Source organism: Carcharodon carcharias, chromosome 13 (genome assembly GCF_017639515.1).
Source record: "Carcharodon carcharias isolate sCarCar2 chromosome 13, sCarCar2.pri, whole genome shotgun sequence".
Taxonomy (NCBI): domain Eukaryota; kingdom Metazoa; phylum Chordata; class Chondrichthyes; order Lamniformes; family Lamnidae; genus Carcharodon; species Carcharodon carcharias.
Window position 1 is genome coordinate 91,698,769 of NC_054479.1, and position 25,117 is coordinate 91,723,885.

At 42.8% G+C, this 25,117-nt stretch overlaps 1 protein-coding gene across 2 annotated transcripts in view; it reads right to left on the reverse strand.

The window, feature by feature from the left end:
- pde3a (phosphodiesterase 3A, cGMP-inhibited) overlaps nucleotides 1–25,117 on the reverse strand; it is a 470,038-nt gene that overhangs the window by 44,162 nt on the left and 400,759 nt on the right. For both annotated transcript variants that reach the window (XM_041202491.1, XM_041202490.1), the window contains 3 exons: nucleotides 6,510–6,595; nucleotides 5,306–5,496; nucleotides 1,779–1,916 (listed from right to left, as the gene is read on the reverse strand). In XM_041202491.1, the coding sequence (XP_041058425.1) occupies nucleotides 1,779–1,916; nucleotides 5,306–5,496; nucleotides 6,510–6,595 (415 nt within the window). The remainder of the gene's footprint in view (nucleotides 1–1,778; nucleotides 1,917–5,305; nucleotides 5,497–6,509; nucleotides 6,596–25,117) is intronic.

A 25,117-nucleotide genomic window follows, 5' to 3' on the forward strand; every position in this document is an offset into this window, starting at 1 on the left:
TGCAGATCAGCCATAAATTGAATGGTGGAACAGGCTGTTGGGGCTGAATGATCTCATTCTCTGCTGTCAGATTCTAAAATCCGATGAATACATAGTGTCACCCAGCATGTTCGTGGACCACTAATAATGGTAAGTAAATCCTACGGAAGATGTGGTGATTTTTTTGCTCATTGTCAGCTTTGTGCATTAGTTCCAGGCTGGAAGTTGAGGTCTAGATCAGGAGAAGAATAGATGTGGGGCTCAAGCATAATGAGGTTGGTGAGTGGGGTTCGGGAGTAACCTGAAGCAAGGTCTAGGGCATAGGCTGCAGGTTAGTGTGATAGATGTTACAGAACATGGAGATTCACCATCATGTGCTCAAAACTATGTCTTCAACATAAGCTCAACTTTATGATCCATAGCAAACAAAACAGACCTTCAATGTGAAAACATTTAATTATTTTAGTAACATTTTATGAACGTATAACACAAGGCAAAGACCAAATAGCCCATCAAGCCTGTCTTACACATCAAGATAGTTGCAGCATCATGACTTGACATTTCACATGCATCCCTTGTCAGCCACCCCACCCCTGCCCCATTCCCCTATCACCATGTAATCTCCTGAGAGAGGAAAAAGATGTAATTTTAATATGTTTTGTTAAAAAAGGTTTAACTTTCTTGTGCTTAAAGAGATTAAAATGTACACAGGAGGCATTCAGCCAAATAAAACCCTACTGACTTCAAACATCCATAACAATAGAGGGATTCTCTGCATCTGTCAAGACAAGATATTTGCTAGAGGTGTTCAAAATCATGAGGGGTCTGGACAGCGTAGATAAGGTGAAACTATTCCTATCTGCAGATGAATCAAGAACCAGAGGATACCAATTTAAGGTGATTGGCAAAATAACATATGATATGAGAAAAAACCTTTTTCCACAGTGACTGGTTAGGACCTGGAATTTGTTAACAGGATCCAAACCAGTTGGTGAAGTCAAAACCAAGACACAGAGCTTTTCCTTACTAAGAGAGTTTATTGGCTTTGTTCAGTCTCAACACTCCTCTCCCCCCAGTGTCTCAGCTGTCCTCTATTTATAGACTCCTTTGAAAACAAAAATCAATTAACCAATCAATTAAACTAAAAATCAGAAGGGCTGACTAAAAAACAAAAAGGGGGCTTGGCCTAAATAGCCAAGTGGTTATGGTACTGGGTTTGTAACCCCAAGATCAAGAATTCAAATCTCACAATGGCAAACTATGAAACATGTAAAAAACAAAAAGGAAACTTACAAAATCCAATCAAAATGTCAGTTCCAGGGGCTATGATGCACCTCAGCCCCTGTGGTGCCCACCGATCACAGACGGCCACTAATGTATCAGCGGACACCACGTCCTCCCTCTCCAGGGCCATCCAGCCTCGAACATGGCCACGGTAGAGGACAGACAGTGGGGTCGGATGACCTCCTTGACCATCCCCTACTTACATGTGCTCAAAGTACTTAATTAAACAATGCCCTTCACCTGTGTATCTTATCAATATAATTAACATACTATTAACTGAATACGCTGAGAGTTTGGTGGAGGCAGATTCAATCATGGCTTTCAAGAGGGAATTGGATAATTTTCTGAAGAGAGAAAATTTGCAGAGCTATGGGGAAAAAAACAGACAAGCTGAATTGCTCTTACAGAGGGCCAGCATGGACAAGGGCACACTGAATGGTATTCTTCTGTGCTGTAACCATTCTAGGATTCTATGAGAACACCAACACTTCAGAATGACAGAAGTATATCATCACCTGGCTAAGGATTCGGCCACATTTTGAGCCTGTCATCTCCACAAGATCAAAGATGGGAAAATTCCAGTTGTTCATTTGTGTAAATAATGGCTCCAAGCCTTCCAATAGCAGAGGTTCTGGAGCAAGAATTGGTTTATCCTGCAAAATAAAAAGAATAATTTACCCAAAAGGAAGAAGAAATTTTTCCATATAGAATCTTGAGGCTGCAATTTTAACCTAACAAGCCATTGGGAAATTAATGGGATTGAGTGCAACGTAGATTTTACACCCGTCCTGATTTTCCTCTCCATTAAAGTCATTACGGAGTGAATGGGTGGGGTGTAAAACCAATATTCCACCGATCCAGAGGGCTGCCTATCTACCAAGTTAGGTTAAAATTACCCCCCTATGTTTACATACGTTTCCAGTATAAATTGTGTCCTTATTTTTGTATTTTAATTCCAAATTCCTCTGTTCAGACTTATAATGGAAACTCCCCATGTAATCTTGTCATGCTTTAATTACATCTTTCAACCAGTGATGGTGCTGTTAAGCATCATTCTTGGTTCTCCCAGCTCTGCTGCCTGTATTACAGAGGAACGCTGATGTTCCAACCAACTCCACTTCTCTGTTTGACAAATTGCAGTACATTTTACTATTTAGTTTTGAATGGTAATTCAAAATCAATGGCCCGGTTTTGGAGTTAGTGCTGAAAAAATGGTGCTAGCCATTCATCCTTCACATTTGCCATGGAATTTCCGTGGTCTTTTGTATTGCGACTTGTGATTATGAGTCAAAACAATGTGATACTATCCAGGAGATCTGGGATTTATGTGAACAGGGAAAGCAATGGTGTCTCTCCTTAACCAATCAGATCAAAGAATCCTTATTGAGACAAGCAGAGCCCAAACCAGAAGTTGCAAATTAGAATATTTTATTCAATATAAGATCATAATAGAAAGCAAAGTAAAAAGATGAAAAGAAAGATGAGGTTGAGAGACAAAAAGACAGAAAGAAAAAGTAAAATAAAACTTTTTAAATTCCCTAGCAATAATTAAAATCTGAAGAAATGAGACCCTACGCTTATAAAATTTAATTTTCAGTGCCACAGAGGTTGTTTGGCAGTAATTAAGGCTTAACATGCTGTTAAGAATTTATTTACACTTGAATGGTCAAGCATGAACATTTTTCAGTGTATTTAGTGGGTATCTTGTGGGTAAGCACAAAACTTCACACCCTTTATGTGTTTCAATGTTGAGTCTCCCAGTGAGATAGCATTAAGGGGAAGCTTTTAGAGCAGTAGGGTATCTCTGACAGGAGCTTCCTAATTTCCATATTTAACTGAGCCTTTGGGGAGTCTGAAAATTGCTGTCTGATATACTCCTTAATAACCTCACTGTTATTCTTACTATAAAATCTTGACCAATTTATTGCATGGACATAAGGACAGAATTCATATGACTTAACAAAAAGCAACAGAACTACAGTTACAAGGTATTCCAATCCAAACATCCCAAACCATCTAACCCCACTTCACAGGAAGGCTTTGCCTTGCCACCTTGTGTGCACTATCACAAATGATCGACTATTATTTTTTATACGTACACAGTGTGTGGTAACGTGCTGTTTATGTTAACTGGACTAATAATTCATAGAGCATGAGTTCAATTTCCACCAAGATGGTTTAAGGATTTCAAATCAGTTAAACATAATCTGGGAATAAAAAGGTGAGGACAGCAACAGTGACCATAGAGCTGCCCAATTGTTGTAAAAGCTTAACAGCTCATTAAAATCATAAGAGCTAGGAGCAGGGGTAGACCATTCGGCCGATCGAGCTTACTCTGCCATTCAATAAGATCATGGCTGATCTGATTGTGGCCTTAACTCCGTTTTCCTGCCTGCCCCCCTCTCCCCTCCAATTCCAAAATCCTCGACTCCCTTGAGGGAAGGAAACCTGCCGTTCCTGACTTAATTGTGACTCTAGTCCCAGCGCTGTTGATTCATAACTGCTCTCTGAAGTGGCCCACTCAGTGGTATCAGGGCAACTCAGGACAAACAACTATTGCCAGCCTCACTGGTGAATTAAAGAACTTAAAAAATCATATTGAACACATCCACTGAAAAGTCCTCTACCGTTGCACTGTAACATTTTTATAAGCCTTTCTTCTGTAATGTATTTAATAAATTTAATTGGATTTTCCTATTAAATGTAGTATTCAGTGAATTGGACAGGTTTAACAGAGCTTCTTTGACACTAACTGCAATTGCAAGCTTTAGCCACTGGACAGTGCAATGCACCAGTTTATTCTCCATGCTCTCAACTTTGTCTCTCCAGAACATTGGGCTTGTTAAGTAAATAATTTAAAACATAGAGATTTCAAGGTTAAAAAAAAACAATACATTTTACTTTATTCTTATTTCCCTATTAGGACTGTAGTTCCAGACTCTGAAAAAATCTGTTCCTTCTTCACATGTTTTCCCCCGGTGTCAAAAATGAATCTCTGGCTGAATTTTACAGGTCACCCGTGGGTGAGAAAACAGTGGGTGGACCTGTAAATTAGGCACATGCCTGTTGTCATGATTTAACAGGCAGCGGTGGGGGGGGCTTGGCATGGGTCCCCCCACCCATGGTCCAATTGAGACCCTTAAGTGGGCAATTAATGCCCAATTAAGGGCTTCATCCAGCTGCCACCCTGATTTAATGGACATTGGGAGTGGAATGCTATGAACATGTAGCCCAGCAGGTTTAACTCTGCAGGCTGCCAGTCAGCAGGGGTAGGTGGGGGGTGCTGGGTTTGCCTTCTTCCTGGGCCTCCTGTGCCAATTGGCGGCCCTCTCCTCACAGTTCTGCCTTGCTGCGTCCTCCTTCACCCTCCGCTCTGCCGCTCTGTGGCTTGCTGGGGCAAGGTCCTGGACTTAGCCAGGTTTGTGGTTCCTCTTCCTCCCAGGACTCCTGCATTACTGATGGCGGTCACTGATCCTGGTGTGCCACAGAGCTGCCAATCTCTGATTGATTGGCAGCTCTATGTGGCCAGGCTTCCACCTGGAGATGGACCGAAGTCTCACCTCTTACTAATTAAAGGGCCGTCGCTCAAAACATAAAAGCGAGGCAAGCTGGCCAAGCAGAGGCGGGCTTGCCCCTAATACTTACACTGGGTTGCAGGGAACTCACCATCAGCATATAAACCAGTCCCTAGTGTTATAACCCCCTGATGTAGGGAAACTCATTCTTAGATTGGTGACTGCTTGTAAATTTCAAGCTTCTTCTCTGGGGGAGAGGTTATAATGCTCAGTAGAAACTACTGGCAAATATTTTGCTATCAGTTTTCTTAATTCTTCTAACTGAGATTGTCCATCTGTTGATGTTTTTTCAAAAGGGTATGTGAGTCAGCCAGCTGAAAGTATGACAGAAATTTGCACATGTAGCAATTTAAAGTGTGACGGATAAGCCATTGCTACTTTTTAATTGTGAATCCCGCTATGCTTCCTGACCCGCCTTACAAAGCCTTTGTGGCTTCACACAAAGCAAACTTGTTCCAATGAAGTACCTCAGCTGGAATCAAATGGTGCAACATAAGGCTTTCAGGCCTGTAGTTTCTGCATTCAGGATCTTTGAGGGATTGCGCCAATCCTTTTGAACAAGATTCCTGCTCGTCATCGTTCTGTGTGATGTCACTGCTGTCGCTGTTATTTGTTTCATGGGTGCTGTCGTAGTCAGATGTTGCTTGTGCAGGGTCATCTGCAAGGAAAACATTCATTATAACTTATCCTGTTTCCTGATGCACCTGGTCCTTTGAATAATAACTCTGGGAGGAGGAAACTAGTTGCCATAAATCATGTTACAAACCAAACCTTTTATAGCTCTCTACAAGGAACAAGTCAGGAGTGTGATGGAAGATGCTCCACTTGCCTGGATGAGTGCACTCCAACAACATTCAAGAAGCTCAACACCATTCACAGTAAAAGCAGGTCACGTGATTGGCACCCCATCCACTACCTTCAACATTCACTCCCTGCACCACTGATGCACAGTGGCAGCATAGTGTACCATCTACAAGATGCACTGCAGCAACCTGCCTCTTTGACAGCACCTTCCAAATCCGTGACCTCTACCACCCAGAAGAACAAGGGCAGCAAACACATGGGAACACCACCTGGAAGTTCTCCTGAAAGCTGCACACCATCTTGATTTGGAACTATATCGTTGTTCCTTCACTGTTGCTGGGTCAAAATCCAGGAACAGCACTTCCTAACAGCACTGTGGGTGTGTCTGCACTGCACGGACTGTAGCAGCTCACCACCATCTTCTCAAGGGCAATTAGGGATGGGTAATAAATGCTGCCCTTGCCAACAATGCTCAAATCCTACAAAAGAATAAAAAAAAAGACTGGCACAGATTAAGTGCACAGTTTATATGAAGAGAAACACTGGCATTGACCATCCTGCCTGCTATGTACAGGTACATAGAGAGGACAGATTGAAAAATGAAAGGAAAACCACATGTTACTATTATGAGCTTGAGTTGAAGGATGCAGCATTCAACGCCAAATGCCCATGCCCAACACCCAACCTCCTCCCACTAATAGCCCTATAACTGAGTGCATTCCACATGAGTAGCAGTAAAGTCATTAAAACAAACCACAGGAACATTACACACCTAGATATTCCATGGAAAAAACAACAGGTATCACTATCAGGTGAATCAACGCTAACTCAGGACCATGCAGAGGGTGCTGGATATAAATAGCTTACCGGTCCTGTTTAGTGAATGTGCTGGTGCATCAATTCGATCCCCTGTGCTGTCTGAATGTGTCAGTTTGCTGAATGGTCGTCCACAGCTGGAAAATCAAATGGAAGGATTTTAAATAGAAGTCCTTAAATAATGAAATGGCTTTGTTTCTTCTCTCGTTCATCTGCTTCTAAATTTATAACCATCTAACAGAGCAAAGTAGTATCCCTGTACTAATATCAGTCAGAGACCGGATCGATTTTTAACCAAAGTACTTGGCTGCAAGATTTCACCTGAAAGGATGTCGAACTAGATTTTCCCATTTAGAAAGCATTCAACATATGTCCAATTTTCTGATGGGTTATCAGTTTATCATTCTCAGTAAAATTAAGGAACAAATCATATCTCAAAAATGGAGGGATATTGCTGGATGGCTACATTACCTGCCCTGTATGTAGCTCACTGAATGAAGTAATGAATAACAACTTAAAATATGTTATTTTCATTTATTTTATGTTCAAAGATTATTCCATTCCAAGAGGATACACAGTTGACCTGCTTGAAGTCTTCTGCCAATGCTATTCTATTAATAGGAGATCAGTAAGAATGTTCCACTATGACCCCATCCCTGTGATTAAGGACCTGATGTTCTCCTGGTCTGTACAGCTAAGACAGTACCATGGTAGGGGGAAACACAGACACAAGCCCACATCCTAGCATGCAATGTGTCGCAGTGCAAATCCCTCACCATGCTGATTTAAAATCCTTCTGCTCATCCATACCCCTACATGCCATGCCCTTACTGCTGCAATCTCCTGTGGACTGACAATCCCTCCCATGCCCTCTAACACTGAGTTTTGGTGCATTTCCCCTCTCTCTGCCCCATCAGTTTAAATCCAGAGCCTTCAGTCATCCGGGTCTTGGCCTCTGGAATTTCATTCTCCTCTCAATTATTCATTCTGCCTCTTTAAAGGTTATCACTCTGAAAGAGTTCTCCCTACTCCCAGATCAAGCCATGAGATGTCCATTCCTTTCTTTATTTGTGAATTATGTTGAGATGAATTTCTATGTTAACAGCACAATATAGTGCAAGGACATGGCTACAGGAGTTCTTCAGGGTAGTGTCCTAGACTCAACCATCTTCAGCTGCTTCTTCAATGACCTTCCCTCCAATACAATATCAGGAGTGGGGATGTTCACTGATGGTTCACTTCCATTCACAAGTCCTCAGATACTGAAGCAGTCAATGCCCATATGCAGCAAAACCTGAACAGTCTTGGACTAATAAGCGGCAAGTAACATTCACAGCACACAAGTGCCAGACAATGACTATCTCCAACGAGAGAATCTAACCATCGCCCTTTAACATTCAAAGGCATTCACTGAATCCCCCACCATCAACATCCTGGGGGTTACCAATGATGAGAAACTTAACTGGACCAGCCATATAAATACTGTGGCTACAAAAGCAGGTCAGAGGCTGGAATTCTGCATTGAGTAACGCACCTCTTGACTCCCCATAGCCTGTTCATTGCCTACAAGGCAGAAGTCAGGAGTGTGATGGAATACTCCCCACTTGCCTGAGAGTGCAGCTCCAACAACACTCAAGAAGCTTGACACCAACCAGGAGAAAAGCAGTCCACTTGATTGGCACCTTATTCATCAACTTAAACATTCACTCCTTCCACCACTGACGCACAGTGGCAGCAGTGTGTACTATATGCATTGCATCAACTCACCAAGTCTTCTTCCAAAATCCTGACCTCTACGGCTGAGAAGAACAAGGGCAGGGGTCACATGGGAACACCAGCACCTGCAAGTACCCCTCCAAGTCACTCACCATCCTGATTTGGCATTATATCGTCATTCCCTCACTGTTGCTGGGACAAAATCCTGGAACTCCCTTCCTATCAGCACTGTGGGTGCACTTACACCATATGGACTGCAGCAGTTCAAGAAGGCAGCTCACCACCACCTTCTCAAGGGCAATTAGAGATGGGCAATAAATGCTGGCCTAGCCAGCGATGCCCATATTCTGTGAATGAATTGAAAAAAGTTGTTATTGCTATTATTTTGTTCCATTCTACGGATTACACTAAAGAAAGGAAATATCTGAAGTACAAAGTAATCATATCAAACTGCTCAGTGACTATCAGGAAAGGGTGAATAGGCTGGAGCTCTTTTCTTTAGATAAGAGAAGGCTGAGAGGGCACTGATAGAGGTCTTTATAATGATGAAGGGATTCAAGGGGACAGATGCAGAGATATTACTATTTGTTGTTGCTAAGTGCCATGGATATGTAATCACTAATAAATCCAGTAGGTTATTCAGGAGAAACTTCTTTAACCAGATATTGCTGAAGATGTGAAATGCATTGCCATGTGAAGTTATTGAGGTCAGTAGCACAGATGCATTTAAAGAGAAGCTAGATAAACATATAAGGGTAACTGGAGCTTATGTTGACAAAGTTAGGAGGAAAGGGGTAGGAGGAGACTTGTGTGGAGCAGAAACACTAGAATGGTTCAGATGGGTTAATAGGCCTGTTCCTTTGTTATACACTTATTTGTAATTCTATGAAGCAATAAGTTTTTCATCCCTACATCTAGGCTTGAATTAATGAAACTGTTTCAGTGATTAAAGTATTGACCTTGACATTAACATTAGGCAATATATAAACAAGTTCCTCAGTTCCGAAGAAGAGTCATATTGGACCCGAAACATTAACTCTGTTTCTCTCTCCACAGATGCTGCCAGACCTGCTGAGTTTTTCCAACGTTTTCTGTTTTTTGTTTCAGATCTCCAACATCTGCAGTACTTTGCTTTTATTTTAATATGTAAACAAAGCTCAGTCCAGGCATTGCCTATCTCACTGAAACCACTGTTCCACTCTGTAGTCTTCTGAACATAGCCTGAAGTGTTCTAATGTATCTTGGCTGAGATCTAAATTTTTGGGACTGTAGCAAGCTTCAAGAAACAATCCTAGTTCTCTACACTAGCCACAGGATCTGCCTACACTGGAACCTCTTTGACTTACCATTTGTTCAAAACAATTTTTCCCATAAACTGCAAAAGCCGTTCTTTCACTCATACCTTTTAACATGTCATCTATGGCCCCAGCAGGACACTGATAGAAGAGCTCATTCATAGACTTTATAAACATGCTCAATTCAAATCCCAGCAAACATGCTGAATGAAAACAAGGTTTCTGTGGTGTCTGAAAAACTGGCCAGCACTTTGGTGTGTTGCACAAGTTTGTCATTTCATTCATGGATTGAACTGGAATCCTTTCTAGAATATGTATTCATCTATTTCAGAGTTTGCACGCTACCAAGGTTTGGGATCTGAAAGAGTTTCCCATTCTCTCCGCACATCTGGAAAATGGGAGTGAAGATAGTGCAAAAATAAAAGAAAGGTTTTTAAAGCTAGCAATGGTGCAGATTCATAACTAAGCTCAAATTTCATTCATCACAGGAAACCCATCAGGGATTGCTTCCTTGGTCCTCCATCCTTTTCCATTGACGAAACATCAAAACAGGGCGGTGGCATCCTGAAAAGAGAGGGCAATGACCTGTAGCCCTGCTAGCACCATTACATTGAGCAACATTCTGATAGGTTTACTGCTGGGTGGCCTGAGGGCCCCATTTAAATTGCTAATGTGATTCACTTCGGATCCCAACTTCCATGTTGTTGGACTGATTTGGCAGGAGCGAGCACAGAGGAGGGGCGGGGGGGGGGGGGGGGGGGGGGGGAGAGAAAAATGCTTGGAATATCTTTGAATCTTCGGGGTGGCCTCAGATTTTGTACAGAGCCTCTAGGAACATAGAACTTAGGAGTAGGAGTAGACCATTTAGCCCACCATTCAGGAGAGATACAAGTCATTAATCAAAGGCTAGGATTCGCCTAGCCTTTGGCTCCTTTGGTTCAATCTCACCTGTTCAATGACCAGATTCTTCTTAGGGCTGATGTAATAATTGAAGGCCCTCAAAACTTCCTCATGGGATGCCGAGATCTCCTTGACTATTTGTCTCGCCAGGAGATCATCAGTTATGGTCCCAATCTGTATAGAAGAGTGCTGACCTGTTGTTTTTGTGTCTTTTCTTGTAAACTCAAAGCTGTTCAGTATCTTTAAAATTTTGTCTCCTGAGCTCCCATCATTGTTCTTGCTGCAGACCATCAATGTGTTGGAAAGGCTGTGGAAGGGGTAGTGGCTGTTCATTGGCTGCCGGCATCATGCGTGGTTCACTATCCCCTACCAAGATACATATTATTTTTGTCCTAATTCATTGCGAAGTCGAGCTGTTCCTAGGTCTTCACCCAGGGTTATCAATCTGTGGTCTCAGTTTCTTAAACTGCAGCCTCCAGCCCTGCCACCATGTTTTGAAGAGGTTTTACTTGCTCTATGGGTCACTTTGAGATAGTCAGTATATGGTTTCTCTTGAAATTATTTATTCAGAACTATTTACATCCAAGACCTCCTCATGGTAAGCGCATTGTTTTCTGAACACAGTCTCTTCTAAGTCTTGCTCTCTTGGAGCATCTTGGTCATCTAACCCCGATGTCATGCTTACATCATCATTAGCATCATTGTTTAAATAACATAACCATTAACCCTTTTCTCTACAACCACATCCCTGGTGGTAATAGCTGAGCCCTCATTATGATGAGGATGTGGAGGATGCAGCATACCATGATAATTCATACCACATGCTCTGGAGAGTACTGAAGGGACCAAGAGTGGCGCAGATAGTGGAAGCATTGGTTCAGAATTATGGTCTGCTCAGTGCCATTCCTTGTGGCAGCATGGCTCCTGTTATGTGAATGTTGTGGGTTACTAACAGTCAGGAGCCAGGTGGTCAGTGGATATCCCTCGTCACCCAGAAGCACCCTCTTCTTTAATGTGGTGGCTCAAATGCTGATGGTCCACCAGACTGGTGGCGTTCTGATTGCAGCCAAATTATCAAATTCACCTGGATGATGTGCTGAACATGGTCACACACCAACCGCACATTCAGGGTTTGGAACCCTTTGCAGTTAAGGTACATTTCTGCACTTAGATGCTGCATCATCCAAGCAACGTGTCAATGGTACCTTGCACCATGGATAACACATCATCCTGTGCACATTGGGGAGATAGTGGCTTAGTGGCAACATCACTGGACCAGTGAATCCAGAGGTCTAGGCTAATGCACTGGGTGGGGGGGGGGGGGGGGGGGGGGGGGGGTGCGGGCTGTGGGAGGTATAGATTCAAATGCCACCACAGCAGCTGATGGAATTTAAATTCAATTGATAAAACCTAGTTGGAAAGCTATTCTCAGTAATGGTGACCATGACCATTGTTTCTCATAAAAACCCATGGCCTAACAAACCACTCACTTCAAGGGCAATTAGGGATAGGCAACAAATTCTGGCTTGCCAGCGACACCCATATTCTATGAAATAATAAGGAATAAAAACATGCTGCCTGCTTCTCTCTGCTCGGAGTGAATGCAATGTATTTCCCTCTTCTCCCTACAGAGAACCATATTCAGCAGTAGACAGCAAACTAGGAGATGTTACCAATGTTGCCTGCTCCAGCCTGGAAGGATCCTGACACAAATAAGTTCATGGCCAAGATGACCTCAACAGCCACTAGCAGTGGCATCTTCATCCTACACTGACGCTATAGGCCTGCATACAACATGGGGCAAGTTTCAGTGAGCACCTCCTTCATAAAGCAGAAACGTCACACACACTGTGGCTGAGGTAAGAGAACTTCTCCCCTGAAGACCATGGTGAATACAACCTCCTTCTTAGAGCCCTTCTCCCTCTCCTCCTCTCTCTTCAAGCAGCTTGTCCTTCTCTGTGTCTCCTTCACTCAATCTCCCTGAGATGCTATAGGTCAAGGGGAATGGTAACTACAACATTTAATGACTGGGAGCAAGTGTTGTGAACCCTTCAAGTCAAAACCCTGGCCTTCAACAGGTGCAATATCACACCCTGCAGACTTCACCAACTTTACACAGCAGTAGAAAACTCCTGGCATTTCCACAAACTCAGCAAGACCCAGTAGAAATCAATCAGCAACTAACCTGAAAGTAGTGGATGATGACTTTGAATAGCACTGCTGCTCACGTTCAGCTCTCCGTGTTTAAAAGAGCTCATTAGCTGGAACATTGAGGTGGAAAATGGCAGTGCTGGCATCAAATCAGTGTAACGCGCTGACTGACATCACAAGCTGCCTACTCTGCATACTCCAGGAGCATGCTCCTAACATCTGCACCAAAACATTTATCAAAATGGTGTCTGGCATGGGTGGCACCAGAGGTCTCTGCAGGTAGCTCTGATGCAATTTTACACCCAAAATGGCACCCGTAGCACTGAAAATATGGGCGCTATGCAGCCAAATTTTTGTAGCTATATAAAATAAAGTAAGTAGGCAAGTAATTAAAGGGAGGTTTCACTACTAAAGCTGTAGGTGCACAGAAGGAAGGCATTCAGCCCATCATGTTATGCTGACCATTTGTTACAACAATGTAAAACTAACCCCATTACCCTATTATTTTTATACAGAATGATAAGGTCAGTGCATATGTAAAGCTTACAAAATAGTATTTTGGCAATATTGCACAATCAATAAGCCTAATTAAGGGGAATTGGGGGAGACAGTAGCATAGTAGTAATCTCACTGGACTACTAATCCAGAGACCCAGGCCAATGCTTTGGGGACATGGTTCAAATCCCACCAAGGCAGCTGGTGGAATTTGAATTCAGTTAATAACAAATCTGGAATTGAAAGCTAGTCTCAGTAATGGTGACTCAACTATCACTAAATGTCGTAAAAATCCATTTGGTTCACTAATGTCCTTTATGGAAGGAAATCTGCCATCCCTACCTGGCCTGGCCTACATGTGACTTCAAACCCACAGCAATGTGGCTGACCCTTAACTGCCCTTTGAAATGGCTGAGCAAGCCACTCAGTTTAAGGGCAATTAGGGATTAGGCAACAAATGCTGGCCTTGCCAGCGACACCCACATCCCATTAAAAAAGAAAAAAAATTGGTAAATGTTATTGGCTGCCAGATATGACAAAAGTATTGTAGCTACACTCCACTGATTGAAGTTTACGATCAATATCACAGACCAAAGACGATAACCCATTAACATCAAGTACTGTGATATCAATATTCACTGACAGAAAACAATTAGGCCTTGAAACTTTAATAGGGGGCCAGGGTGAATGTCAGATGAGGAGCCTTTCAGGGACTTGGGGGGTGGTTGTGGTGGGGGCTGAAATTTAGGGTTGAACCTGAATTGGCTGAGTCTATGCGCTGTTCAAAATGTGCATAACTCTTTTTTGCTGGTGGAGGAGATGTGGGGAGTGGGGGATATTGATAAGATGGTGAAATGGCTAAATAATAGCAGACGTAATGGTAAAAGTCAGGTAGCACATCTCAGGAAAAAAAGTCTGCATTACATTTTGAATGGGAGGAGATTGGGGTGGCGGGAAAGGCCAGAGGGATTTAGATTTTCAGGTTAATAAGAATTAAAATCAGCAACTCAGGTGTGTAAGGACTCAGATTGGGGCTGAATGGCCTGTTACCATGTTGTAATTTCTATGTAATTCTGTGACTGTTATCTGTCACTTGGCAGCCCAGGCCTATATGCTGTCTAGGCCCTGTTGTAGGCTGGCATGTGCTACTTCATTACTGGAGTTGTGAATGGAGTTGTAGGCTCTGCAGTTATCAGTGAGCTAGCCCATACCTGACCTTGTGAGGGCAGGAAGTTCATTGAAGCAACTGAAGATGAGTGCTGCCCCGAATAAGTCCAGCACCAATGCCCTGGCCTTTCAGGGACTTGGGGGGTGTGGGGGGTGGGGGGGTGGTTTGGCGGGGTGGTTGTGGTGGGGGCTGGCCTTAAACGCAACCATCTTCCTGTGTGTCAGGTATGAATCCAGTCAGCGAAAGATTCTCTCATTGGCCCAAATTGACCTTAGTTTTGTTTGGATCAGAATGTCGATTTCATTAAATTGGTTCACATTTTATAATGTTCGGTTAAATAAATATCTGCTTGAATTATTTACGCAGCAGCTGTCAGGACATGTTAGGGTGATCTTAAACAGCTTCTCCTTGCTTTTTAAGGCAGGTCACTGCTGAGACAGCCACTTCCTGCACAATCAGCATCTCCTTTGGCAATCTGAACGTAGCTTGGGGTTTTGTTACTGTGCCCCTCTGCAACTTATCGTTTTCCGTTTTGAGTGATATATAATCAGGGAAAGATGCTTCAAAACAATGAAATAAGCTTGAAAAATCTCAACATTAAGTTGACAACAGCATAAAAGAAGAAAAATTCTTAAAGCAGTGTGCTTTAGTGGGAAAAAACATCAAACTTAAAACACATTAAATAGAATCTAGTACCACCATAGAATGAAATCCATGATTTTGTCCCTTCCTATCTTCATAGCCTCCTCCAGCTCCACAACCCTAAAAGAGCTCAATGCTTCTCCAGTTCATATTTCTTGTGCATCCCCAATTTTCATTGAACCACGATTGGGATATGAACCATGCCTTCAGCTACCTACACCCCAAGCTCTGGAAGTCCCTACCTAGAAGACCCCACCTCTCTATCTCTCTCTTTCCTCTCCTCCCAACCCCCTGCACACACACTTCTAAAATGTTCCTTAAACCCTGCCTCTTTAACCAAGCTTTTGGTCACCAGTTGAAATGAATCTTTTAGTGGTGCAGTGCTAAATCTAATTTGATAACACTCCTGTGAAGCACTTTGTGACATTTTACAATACTAAAGGTGCTACGTAAATGCAAATTGTTGTCCATATGCTGTATTTAAAAGGAATCATATATTTTACAATCACCCACCTCATCCCCTTACCCAGTGAAATATATACCAACACTTTAGTAAACTGTCATTATAGAGTAGTGGTATGCTAGTGTATATATCAATAACAGGAGCTCTACAATCTGGTTTTGATTTGAAACATTGAATGAAATTCGTACTGGACATTTTAGTTATTTTAGTTACTAATATCTGGTTATTTTACTCCCATTACCGTCACCTGACCAAATATTTATCTTATGTACACTTACTCAGGGGCTTTGCTTGGTTCATGTTATCTTAGCTGACAAATTTTGTGCCTGAAATGACACAGTTTTAGTAGTTGCATATGACATTATATTGTGTACAATATGATAACGCATGGAGCTACATCATATTCCTTACAATGTCAAAATGAATGTTGCCACATATGTTGTGATAGCAACTGAACAGGCATTCAATAGATGACCAGATGCTTATGCCAATGCTGTAGTACATTGTAGAGGTAGAAGGTGCAGATTTTTTGATCTTAACCAGTTAATGAACAGGACGGAGCTGGTTTCTCCATAAAATTGATGGGAAACCTCATGGACATAGGTGCTATTTCTCTCAGGAATGGGGAAGGTCATGTATGAAATTTTTTTTGCATTGTGTTGTATCCCATGACTGCAGTTAGCTCTGATGTCTCTCCCTCTTCAATTCTTTAGGCTTTGTCGACCTTTCATTGAAGCCCAAGATAACTATGCTCTTTCTGATCACTATGCTCCAAATCCAGTGAACAGGACCCCAGAGCTCAGGAGCATACAGGACATGGACTACTGAGGGACCTCCACCAGAGTTGGGCAATGGTGGACAGTTGCCCCCTGATACCTTTGGTATGTGATTTGCCCCTAGTAGCAGTGTACATTGGTAACCCTGATGAGTTTATTCTCAGGGACGTAGGGTGGAATCATCCCAGATTTCCAAACCTGCCACATTAATTGTGCATTCCCGGGATACATGCCGGTTCCATGGCAGGCGGTCTCCGATTCGCCTGCCATGCCGTCACCTCACCACTTCATCACGTTAGGCAACACATTTAAAGTACAGCTGCGCTCAGTGCTTCCAGCCCAGGACTGCAGCAAAGAAGACAGGCTCCAAAAGGCAAGAAGACTGCAGCCCTTGAGCGCCTTTTGGATGGAACATTACCACTCCAGATTGGTAGGCGATGGCAGTCGTGATCAGTGTCAATGCTGCACAGAAGAGATTAGCCATCCAATGCAGATAGAGGATGAATGATTTCACCTGTGCAGCCAGGGTAATGTAACCATCCCATCACTCTAAACTCACACACTCAAGCCCATCACACATTAACTGGTATCTCATTCACTGCCAGCTCAAGGGACATAACCACCCACTCTCACATACCCTCACATGTCCACCTGGCCTCATCTCCTCTGGAGACTGCCTCCTCAACCCTCATCATCTTGAGACCATTCGCACAGATCAACATGTGCCCCCACTCACACCCTGGGATACCCCCCTTCTCCAGTACTTCCCTCGTTCTGCAGCCTCTTCCCTTGCCTGAGGCTGCTTCTCCCCCTTCCTCAAGCAAGACATTGCCCTGCAGTCATTGAAAAGCCACCCACATTTGGCTGGTCTGGTGGGCAGAGATCTGCCTGTGAGCCCCTCTAAAGGTGATGTGGTGCTGCCTGTGAGGCCTGGCGCTGATAACTGCGAGTGCTGCCCAAAGCAAAGCAGGCAAACAAACCTTGGGGTCTCGAGTGAAGTGCAGCCCGCTAAGTGCACGCCTTATATATGCTGCTGTGAAACACGTCGGGAGTGTTTTCCCGCCGATGTGAGTGAACAATCCGGGGGGTTGGGGGGGTGGGGTGGGGGGGGGGGGGGGGGGGGGGGGGGGGGGGGGGGGGTGGGGGGGGGGTGTTGATGAGTCTGGTGGACTGGCCTTATGATGATATGCTGATGTATTACAATGAGGTCCCGACGTCTGATAGTGGGAAACATGGCCCACCATTGATGGGCAGAGCAAATGATTGCAAGCTAGTTTCACGATGTTGTGAAACCAATTTCTGGCTTTCTCACCATATTGTCTGCTGACGCCCGACACCAGCAGGCACAGAAAACCTCGACCATAGAGTACAAAGGCAAGGAAGCTATGATAAAATTGTATAAAACATCAACTGGAGTATTTTGTCCAATTCTAAGCACTTTGGAAAGGATGTGAAGGCTTTAGAGAGGGTGCAAAAAAAAACATACAAGAATGTTTCCAGGGATGAGGGACTTCAGTTACATGGATAGATTGGAGAAGCTGAGGTTGTTCTCCTTAAGGAAGAAAAGGTAGAGAGAAGATTTGATGGAGGTGTTCAAAATCATGAAGGGTCTAGACAGACTAGCTGGGAAGAAATTATCCCCAATGGCAGAAGGATCAAGAACCAGAGGACACCAATTTAAGATGACTGGCAAAAAAAAATGATAACTTGAGGAAAGACTTTGTCACACAGTGAGCATTTCGGAGTGGGAATGGAGGCAGATTCAATCATGGCTCTCAAAAGGGAGTTGGATAAGCACCTGCAGGGAAAATATTTGCAGGGTTAATGGGGAAGGCCCTGGGCATGGGACTAATTGAATTGCTCCTGCAGAGAGCTGGCATGGACACAATGGACCAATAGTCTCCTTCTCTGTTATAATGATTTTATGAAGTGAAGGCTCCAGGAGTAGTTACTGCACTAGATATGCTAATATATGCAAACCGGCATACCTTTTTGGTATGCTAACTAGAAGGAAATAGATTAATGCCTTATCTGGAAGAATCCAGATGGATTGAACAGATTATTTTACATTATCTGTGAAGCACTCATGTTTATTAGATAGGAAAGACACATTTAAATGATACTTAATCTAGCAAAGAACGAGTATATAAACATGGGGAGTTTATGAGCAATCTTTGCCTGCAAGTTAAAATTTTAGACGTAATCAAAGATTTTATTTGGTAGTAACTTATAAGTGTCACAGATTTAAGTATGTTAACCCCTTTCCCACATACAATGCTTTGAAATGGCCCTTATTTTCCAAAAGGAATTGAAAGGCTGTCTGCAATGTTTTTGCATGAGGACAAATGTCATCTTCCCATCACAGCTTGGGTGGATGTTACATGCTCTTCACAATAATTCCATTCGGTGGATGATACCAGCTTTTCACAGTAGCTTCACTGAAACCCATATGGTGAAAACTGCTGTCATACTCGTTAATGTTCTCTTACCAAAAATGCTTAATCCCTATCCAGCCTGCAAAAAACTAACAGGTTTTTGATAAGTCCTTTGGTACAGAATATGGAGCTCCTTGGAGGTGGGACTTAGAGGTTATTTTACAGTGGTTGTACCGACCTACACAGCCAAAAGGAAAAAAAAAACCCAGTAAAACTTGGAAATGAAGGATACCAGTAAAACTTGTCCAAATTGGTCCTGAATACCTTAAGATGGAATTCTGGTATTACTTGTGCCAATGCTGATTTTTACTGGGATTTGAACATTTTGAACTGTTTTTTCTTTCTGGGCATCCTTTTATTCTTGTCACTGGCATCTCACATTTCATGTGATAGGGAAGGTCAGTCTTACTGTTACCCCATAATCTACTGAGGGAAGACATCCTCATCATACTGAGGGCAGCGACCAAACATCCCGAAAGGATAGGAGAGAAAGAAAAAATCCCCACTCTACTACTCTCGTGCAACTCTCAGCTGGTTTGCAAAGGTCTGGTTGCTATATTGGGTGGGGAAGAGGCAAACGATTCTAAATAGAATAGGAAGTATGCAATACAAAATGGGAGGAACAATAACAAAATATTACTTAAACTATGGGGAAAGTGATTAAATCAATGATGACATCTTGCCATTGCATGATGCAAATCTATTCATTGAATGAATATAATTAATGACAGGATAAGAACATCCACAGGGAGAAGACAAAAACCAGCCTTGGTTCTTTGTGGCTGTGCTCCTATATGAGATGCAATATTCATGTGTCACTACAAAGCAATGAGATATGAGATGCGAGTTAGTGCTAACCCCTCTTCACTCCAAGCACCCATCGTCAATTGGTGTGTGCCCCCATTGCTATCCTGGGTGAGACAGTTAATGCAAATCGGTCACTGATCTGTATGACTTAGTGCCACACTCACTGTAAAAATACCTGTGAATCCTCTGGAAGTCAGGAGGCACTCTTTCATGTTTTAAACAGATGCATTTAATCCTGGAAGAGGCACAGTCTCGCCAATGCTAAACATCCTGTGAACACTACTGACTGATGGCAATCAAATAAATAAACAAGGAGATAAAGATAGCGCTGAGTTAGTAGCTGCAGAGGGATGGGGAAGAGAGTTTGTGAAAGGTAGGATTGGCCAGGGAGTGGCATTGTCTAACCCAGGAAATTTCATCCATGTGTTCTCACCATCAAAACCTTTCATTTTATTTTGTCCAGGAAATTAGGTTCAAAGAATAGTGCTGTAATTGCCTTTGTTTTTAACTCAAATCACACTTGTTCTGTATGTCGGGTAACTCAGAACGAAGTCAAGAAAGAAAAACACAGCTTCCCCCAAGAGAAAAGCCCTTGTAACCTCCAGCCTCTAATGCCTTTCTGGTGTGAAGCAACTCAAAACACTTCAAAAATAAAAGCCAGCGGCTATTTTCCATCACCTGGTTTCAAGACGAGGGAATAATTCACACTCTCATCCTCAGTATCTGCAGGGAGTGCAACATTTCTGGAAATTAAATTTGTGTGCCTTGTGTCCCCTCAGGAATGCATGCACATTGTTTCATGGCTCCGAATCCTATGATCTGCAAAATTCCTTTCTTAAAAAATAATCTTTATGAAAATGATGGTCTGTTTCTGCTCAGAGGCAAAGATTTTTTCCAACTTCTCCTGACACCTGTTTGTTTGTAGCGCCAAGATTCGTAAGCCTCAAAACTGACCGTGAGAATGAGCAGCACACCACATTCATCAACAATGGATAGTTGTGTCGCTTTGATTTACACATCCTCTTTTTAACATTTTCAAAATCGTTAAGGGTGGGATTTTCTGGCTCCAAACGCTGCAGGGATCGCCTGTCTGGCCGAAATTCAATGGGACTTCTGACTGGGCAGCCGAAATTCCAACGGTAGGTCGTGCCACGAACGGGCCAGAAAATCCCGGCTTAAGAGTCTAAATCTACCCCAAACTACTTCTGTTTCTACTCTTTGAATTCAACTGAGAAATGTAGCTTTAAAAAAAAAAGCAATGGTGACCAGGTTGCGTTTTAATACTGAAACGGTGACCTTCTGATGCAAGCCAAGTGAGTGCCAATGTAGGCTTCAGCAGTGTGAAGTCCCTGTCTGCATCTAAGTGTTTTTTACATATTCATTAATGGGATGTGGGCATTGTTGGCTAGGGCAATTTTATTGCCCATCCCTGATTGTCCTTGAGTAGGTGGTGGTGAGCTGCCTTCTTGAACCACTGCAGTCCATGTGATTTAGGCACACCCACAGTGCTTTTAGGGAGGGAGTTCCAGGACTTTGAGCCAGCAACAGTGAAGGAACGACAATATATTTCCAAGTCAGGATGGTGAGCGGCTTGGAGGGGATACAAAAAAATGCCACAGCACTATTTTGAAGAAGAGTAGGGGAGTTCCCCTGATGTCCAAGCTAATATTTATCCATGAATCAACATCAATTAAACAAATTATCTTGTTATTTATCATGTTGATGTTTGTGACACTTTGCTGTTTGGAAAATTTGGTCACTATTGCTACATTGCAACAGTGACTACAGGCCAAAAGCATTTTGTTGGCCATAAAGCACTTTGGGACATCGTGAGGTCATGGGCAGTGCTATATGAATACAGTACAAGCCTTTTTTTCTGATTACTTTATTGTCTTGATTATACAGATTGTTGCATTACATTTAAAAACGATGATCAATTTAAAACAATTGAAGGATCTCCAGGACATGTGACTATGTAAACTATTTTAAATATCAAATTATGTCCATTGATAATGAAGCCAACTCCTAAGGACTTTAACGTGACTTGAAATGCTAAAGAATCCCCCCTTAGGAACACTGACTCAAAAACATGAACAAAAATCAACTGAGATAGAAACTGAGATAAATTCCAAAGTAATTTCACAATAATTTGAACAGAAGCATACAGTCTGAAGGATGTTCTGTTTCAGAAGTCCAAAAAGGGGTTTCTCTAATGGACTTAGGTGAAATCCTTTAATCATCCAAATTGACCAAGAGCCCATATTTCCAGGGCAGAGTTCTCCTGGGTTCCTGGCCAACAATCCTCCCTCAATCAACGGTATCAAAAATGGGAATACTGGAAAAACTCAGCTAGTCTGGCAGCATCTACTAAGAGGAGCAAAGTAGATGCTGCCAGAACTGCTGAGTTTTTCCAGGTATTTTTGTTTTTGTTTTGGATTTCCAGCATCCGCAGTTTTTTGCCTTTAGCATCAAAAATGGGTTCGCTGATCATTCATCTCACTTGTTATTTGGCTCCTTACTAAATGTCTCACTAAAGAATAGCACCTCTAATGAGGGAGTCCTCCCTCGGTACCACAAGAACATGCCAACCTAGATTTTGTGCCTGAGTCCAGGAGGAGTTGCAAAATATTCTATGGTGCTGTTCAAAGCAGAACAAGTTCTCTTATTATTGTGGCCAACATTGCTCCCGCAACAAACACAGCCCAGAAAGCCCGATATTAATTGGCCAATCATCTCATTTGCTGTTTTTGGGATCTTGCTGTGTGCAAACATTGACCATCACATTTGTCTACCTAACAGTGATTACATTCCAAAAATATTTCATTGGTTTCAAAGATATAGATATAGGCAGTAGATAAATGCATGTTTTTTCATCTTAATGACGAGTAATAGTTAACGATTAGTTGATATTGTTGCACAGTGATTATATAGCCCTCATTCAAACTCACTAAATATGCTTTGTAATAATCAGAATTATGTAAAAGTAAGTTGATGAGAGGCTGCATTGGTTATGAGAAATTTCACATTTGTTCTCTTTTGTTTGCTCAGTTAATGAATTGCTGGCTATTTGTTTGCAATGCTTGAGAGCCTTTCCAAACAGAAAGGCATCATTTACATTAGATAGCTGCTACATTTTATCATTCACAAATCTTGAAAGAGATGCAAAGGCAGAAGCTTCCTTCTCTAAACAACTCAATCACCCGTTAGCATTGGAGAAACCACCAACGATTAGAATTAAATCAACTGTGCTTCTAAAGGAGGTTCAAATGAAGTTAACATAAAGCAGAAGTTTGCTTAAATACATAAAGGAACATCGGGTCCACTGGTGGGGCCTCTGATCACTTCCACTTCCAGAGAAGCACTTGAAACACCAAAAGCAGTAGCCAGGTGCAAGAGAAGAGACAGCACTTGTCATATTGAGTAGGACTAGGAAAGTGGGCAAGTCTGGACTGATAAGGGTAGAAATTTCTCTTGGGCAGTAATACTTAAATGGGAAGTACTGCATCAGCTGTCTATACACATTTTTTCATATTCAATTTTATATCCGTCAATGGAACTAGATATCTCGAGGGGTCTACAACAGGTGAATAATGCAACACCACCCTTTTAGGTGGCAGTTCATTTTTTAAAAAATCATTCATGGGAAGTGGTTGTTGCTGGCTAGGCCAGCATTTATTCCCATCTCTAATTGCCCTTGAGAAGGTGGTGGTGAACTGCCTTGAGCTGCTGCAGTCCATGTGGTGTAGGTACACCCGCAGTGCTGTTAGAGGGAGAGTTTCAGGATTTTGACCCAGTGACAATGAAGGAACGGCGATATATTTCCAAGTCAGGATGGTGAGTGGCTTGGAGGGGAACTTCCAGGTGGTGGTGTTCCCATTTGTCTGTTGCCCTTGTCCTTCTAGATGGTAGTGATCATGGGTTTGGAAGATGTTGTCGAAGGAGGCTTAGAATTCCTGCAGTGCATCTTGTAGATGGTACACACAGCTGCCACTATGCATTGGTGGTGGAGGGAGTGGCTGTTTGTGGATGGGGTGCCAATCAAGCGGGCTGCTGTGTCCTGCATGTGTCAAATTTCATGAGTGTTGTTGGAGCTGCACTCATCCAGGCAAGTGGTGAGTATTCCATCACCCTTCTGACTTGCGCCTTGTAGATGGTGGATAGCTTCGGGGAGTCAGGAGTTGAGTTACTTGCTGCAGGATTCTTAGTCTCTGGCCTGCTCTTGTAGCTACAGTACTTATATGGCTAGTCCAGTTCAGTTTCTGGTCACTGGTAACCCCAGTTGATAGTGGGGGGTTCAGTGATGCTAATGCCATTGAATGTCAAGGGGTGATAGTTAGATTCTCTCTTGTTGGAGATGGTCATTGCCTGACACTTGTGTGGCGTGAATGTTATTTGCCACTTATCAAACCAAGCCTGGATATTGTCCAGGTCTTACTGCACGATGACTTTCTTCCCCATAGACCGCAATCATGTAGCCAGTTTATTGTCCTGTGTGAAGGGACCTTAACTAGCTGGGAGAAAAAGAATGGGAACCATTTTTGTAAGCAGACACCAATCCCTATACTTGTGCCAGAACCAGTAAACTTTGCACTGAAAATATTATATGGCTCAATCAGAGGCTGAAAGGAACAAAACTGCTTGCCAGCTGAAATTATGAAACTAACATTGAGAGTCATTACAACAACTTCCATTTATACAGCCTTATTAATGTAACAAAAAACTCACAGAGTTTCACAGGAGCATTAAAGCAAATTTCTGACACCAGCCATTTAAGGTGTTATTAAGGGAGATGACTAAAACCTTGGGCAAAGAGTCGGGTTTGAAGGAACATCTTAAAGGTGGGTGGAGAGGTAGAGAGCTGAAGAGATTTAAGGAGGGAATTCCAGTGCTTTGGTGCTTGGCAGCTGAAGACATGGCCATCAACGGTGGAGTGATTAAAATGGGGATGGACAAGTGGCCAAAATTAGGTGAGTGCAGATATCTTGGAGGGTTGTGGGGCTGGAGAAGATTACAGAGACAGAAGCACGGGCAAGGCAATGGAGGGATTGAAAACAATGATGTGAATTTTAAAACTGAGGTATTGTTTAACTGGGAGCCAGAGTTGGTCAGTGAGCACAAGGGTGATGGGTGGACAGGACTTGGTGTGAGTTAGGGACACAGGAAGCAAACTATTGATTACCTTAAATTTATGAATGTGGGAGGTTGGTCAGGGATGCATTGGAATCGTTGAGTCTTGAAGTAAGAAAGGCATGGATGAGGGTTTTAGGTGAGCTCAGGTAGGAATGGAATCAGGTGATTTTATGGAGGTCGAAGTTGGCGGTCTTAATGATGATACAGATATGTGGTGGGGGGCTCATCTCAGGGTCAAATATGATCGCAAATAGTGTGGTTCAGCCTCAGACAGTTGCCAGGGAGAGAGAGAGAGTCTGTCGCTTGGGAACGGAAATTGCTGTGGGGCCAAAGACAATGGCTTTACTGTTCTCAATATTCTGTTAGAGAAAATTTCTACTCATCCAGTGTTGGATGTCGGACAAACAGCCCGACAAATTTAAAACAATGAAGCGGTTGAGAGAGTTGGTTAAGTAGAGCTGGGTGCTGTCAGTATCCACAGGCAAAATGACACTATGGCCTGGATTTTTGCTGCATTGTGGCAAAAATAGTGGAAGTGTCCAAAATCATAAGCTCTGCCTCCAAAGGTGGCACTTGGCATTTCCGAATGGGGACAGTTCGTGTTTCGTGATGCGCAGTTTACGAAGACAGCTGGCCATTTAAATCATCATCTTCTTCCAGTGAAGTCAGATTTTGGTAGCC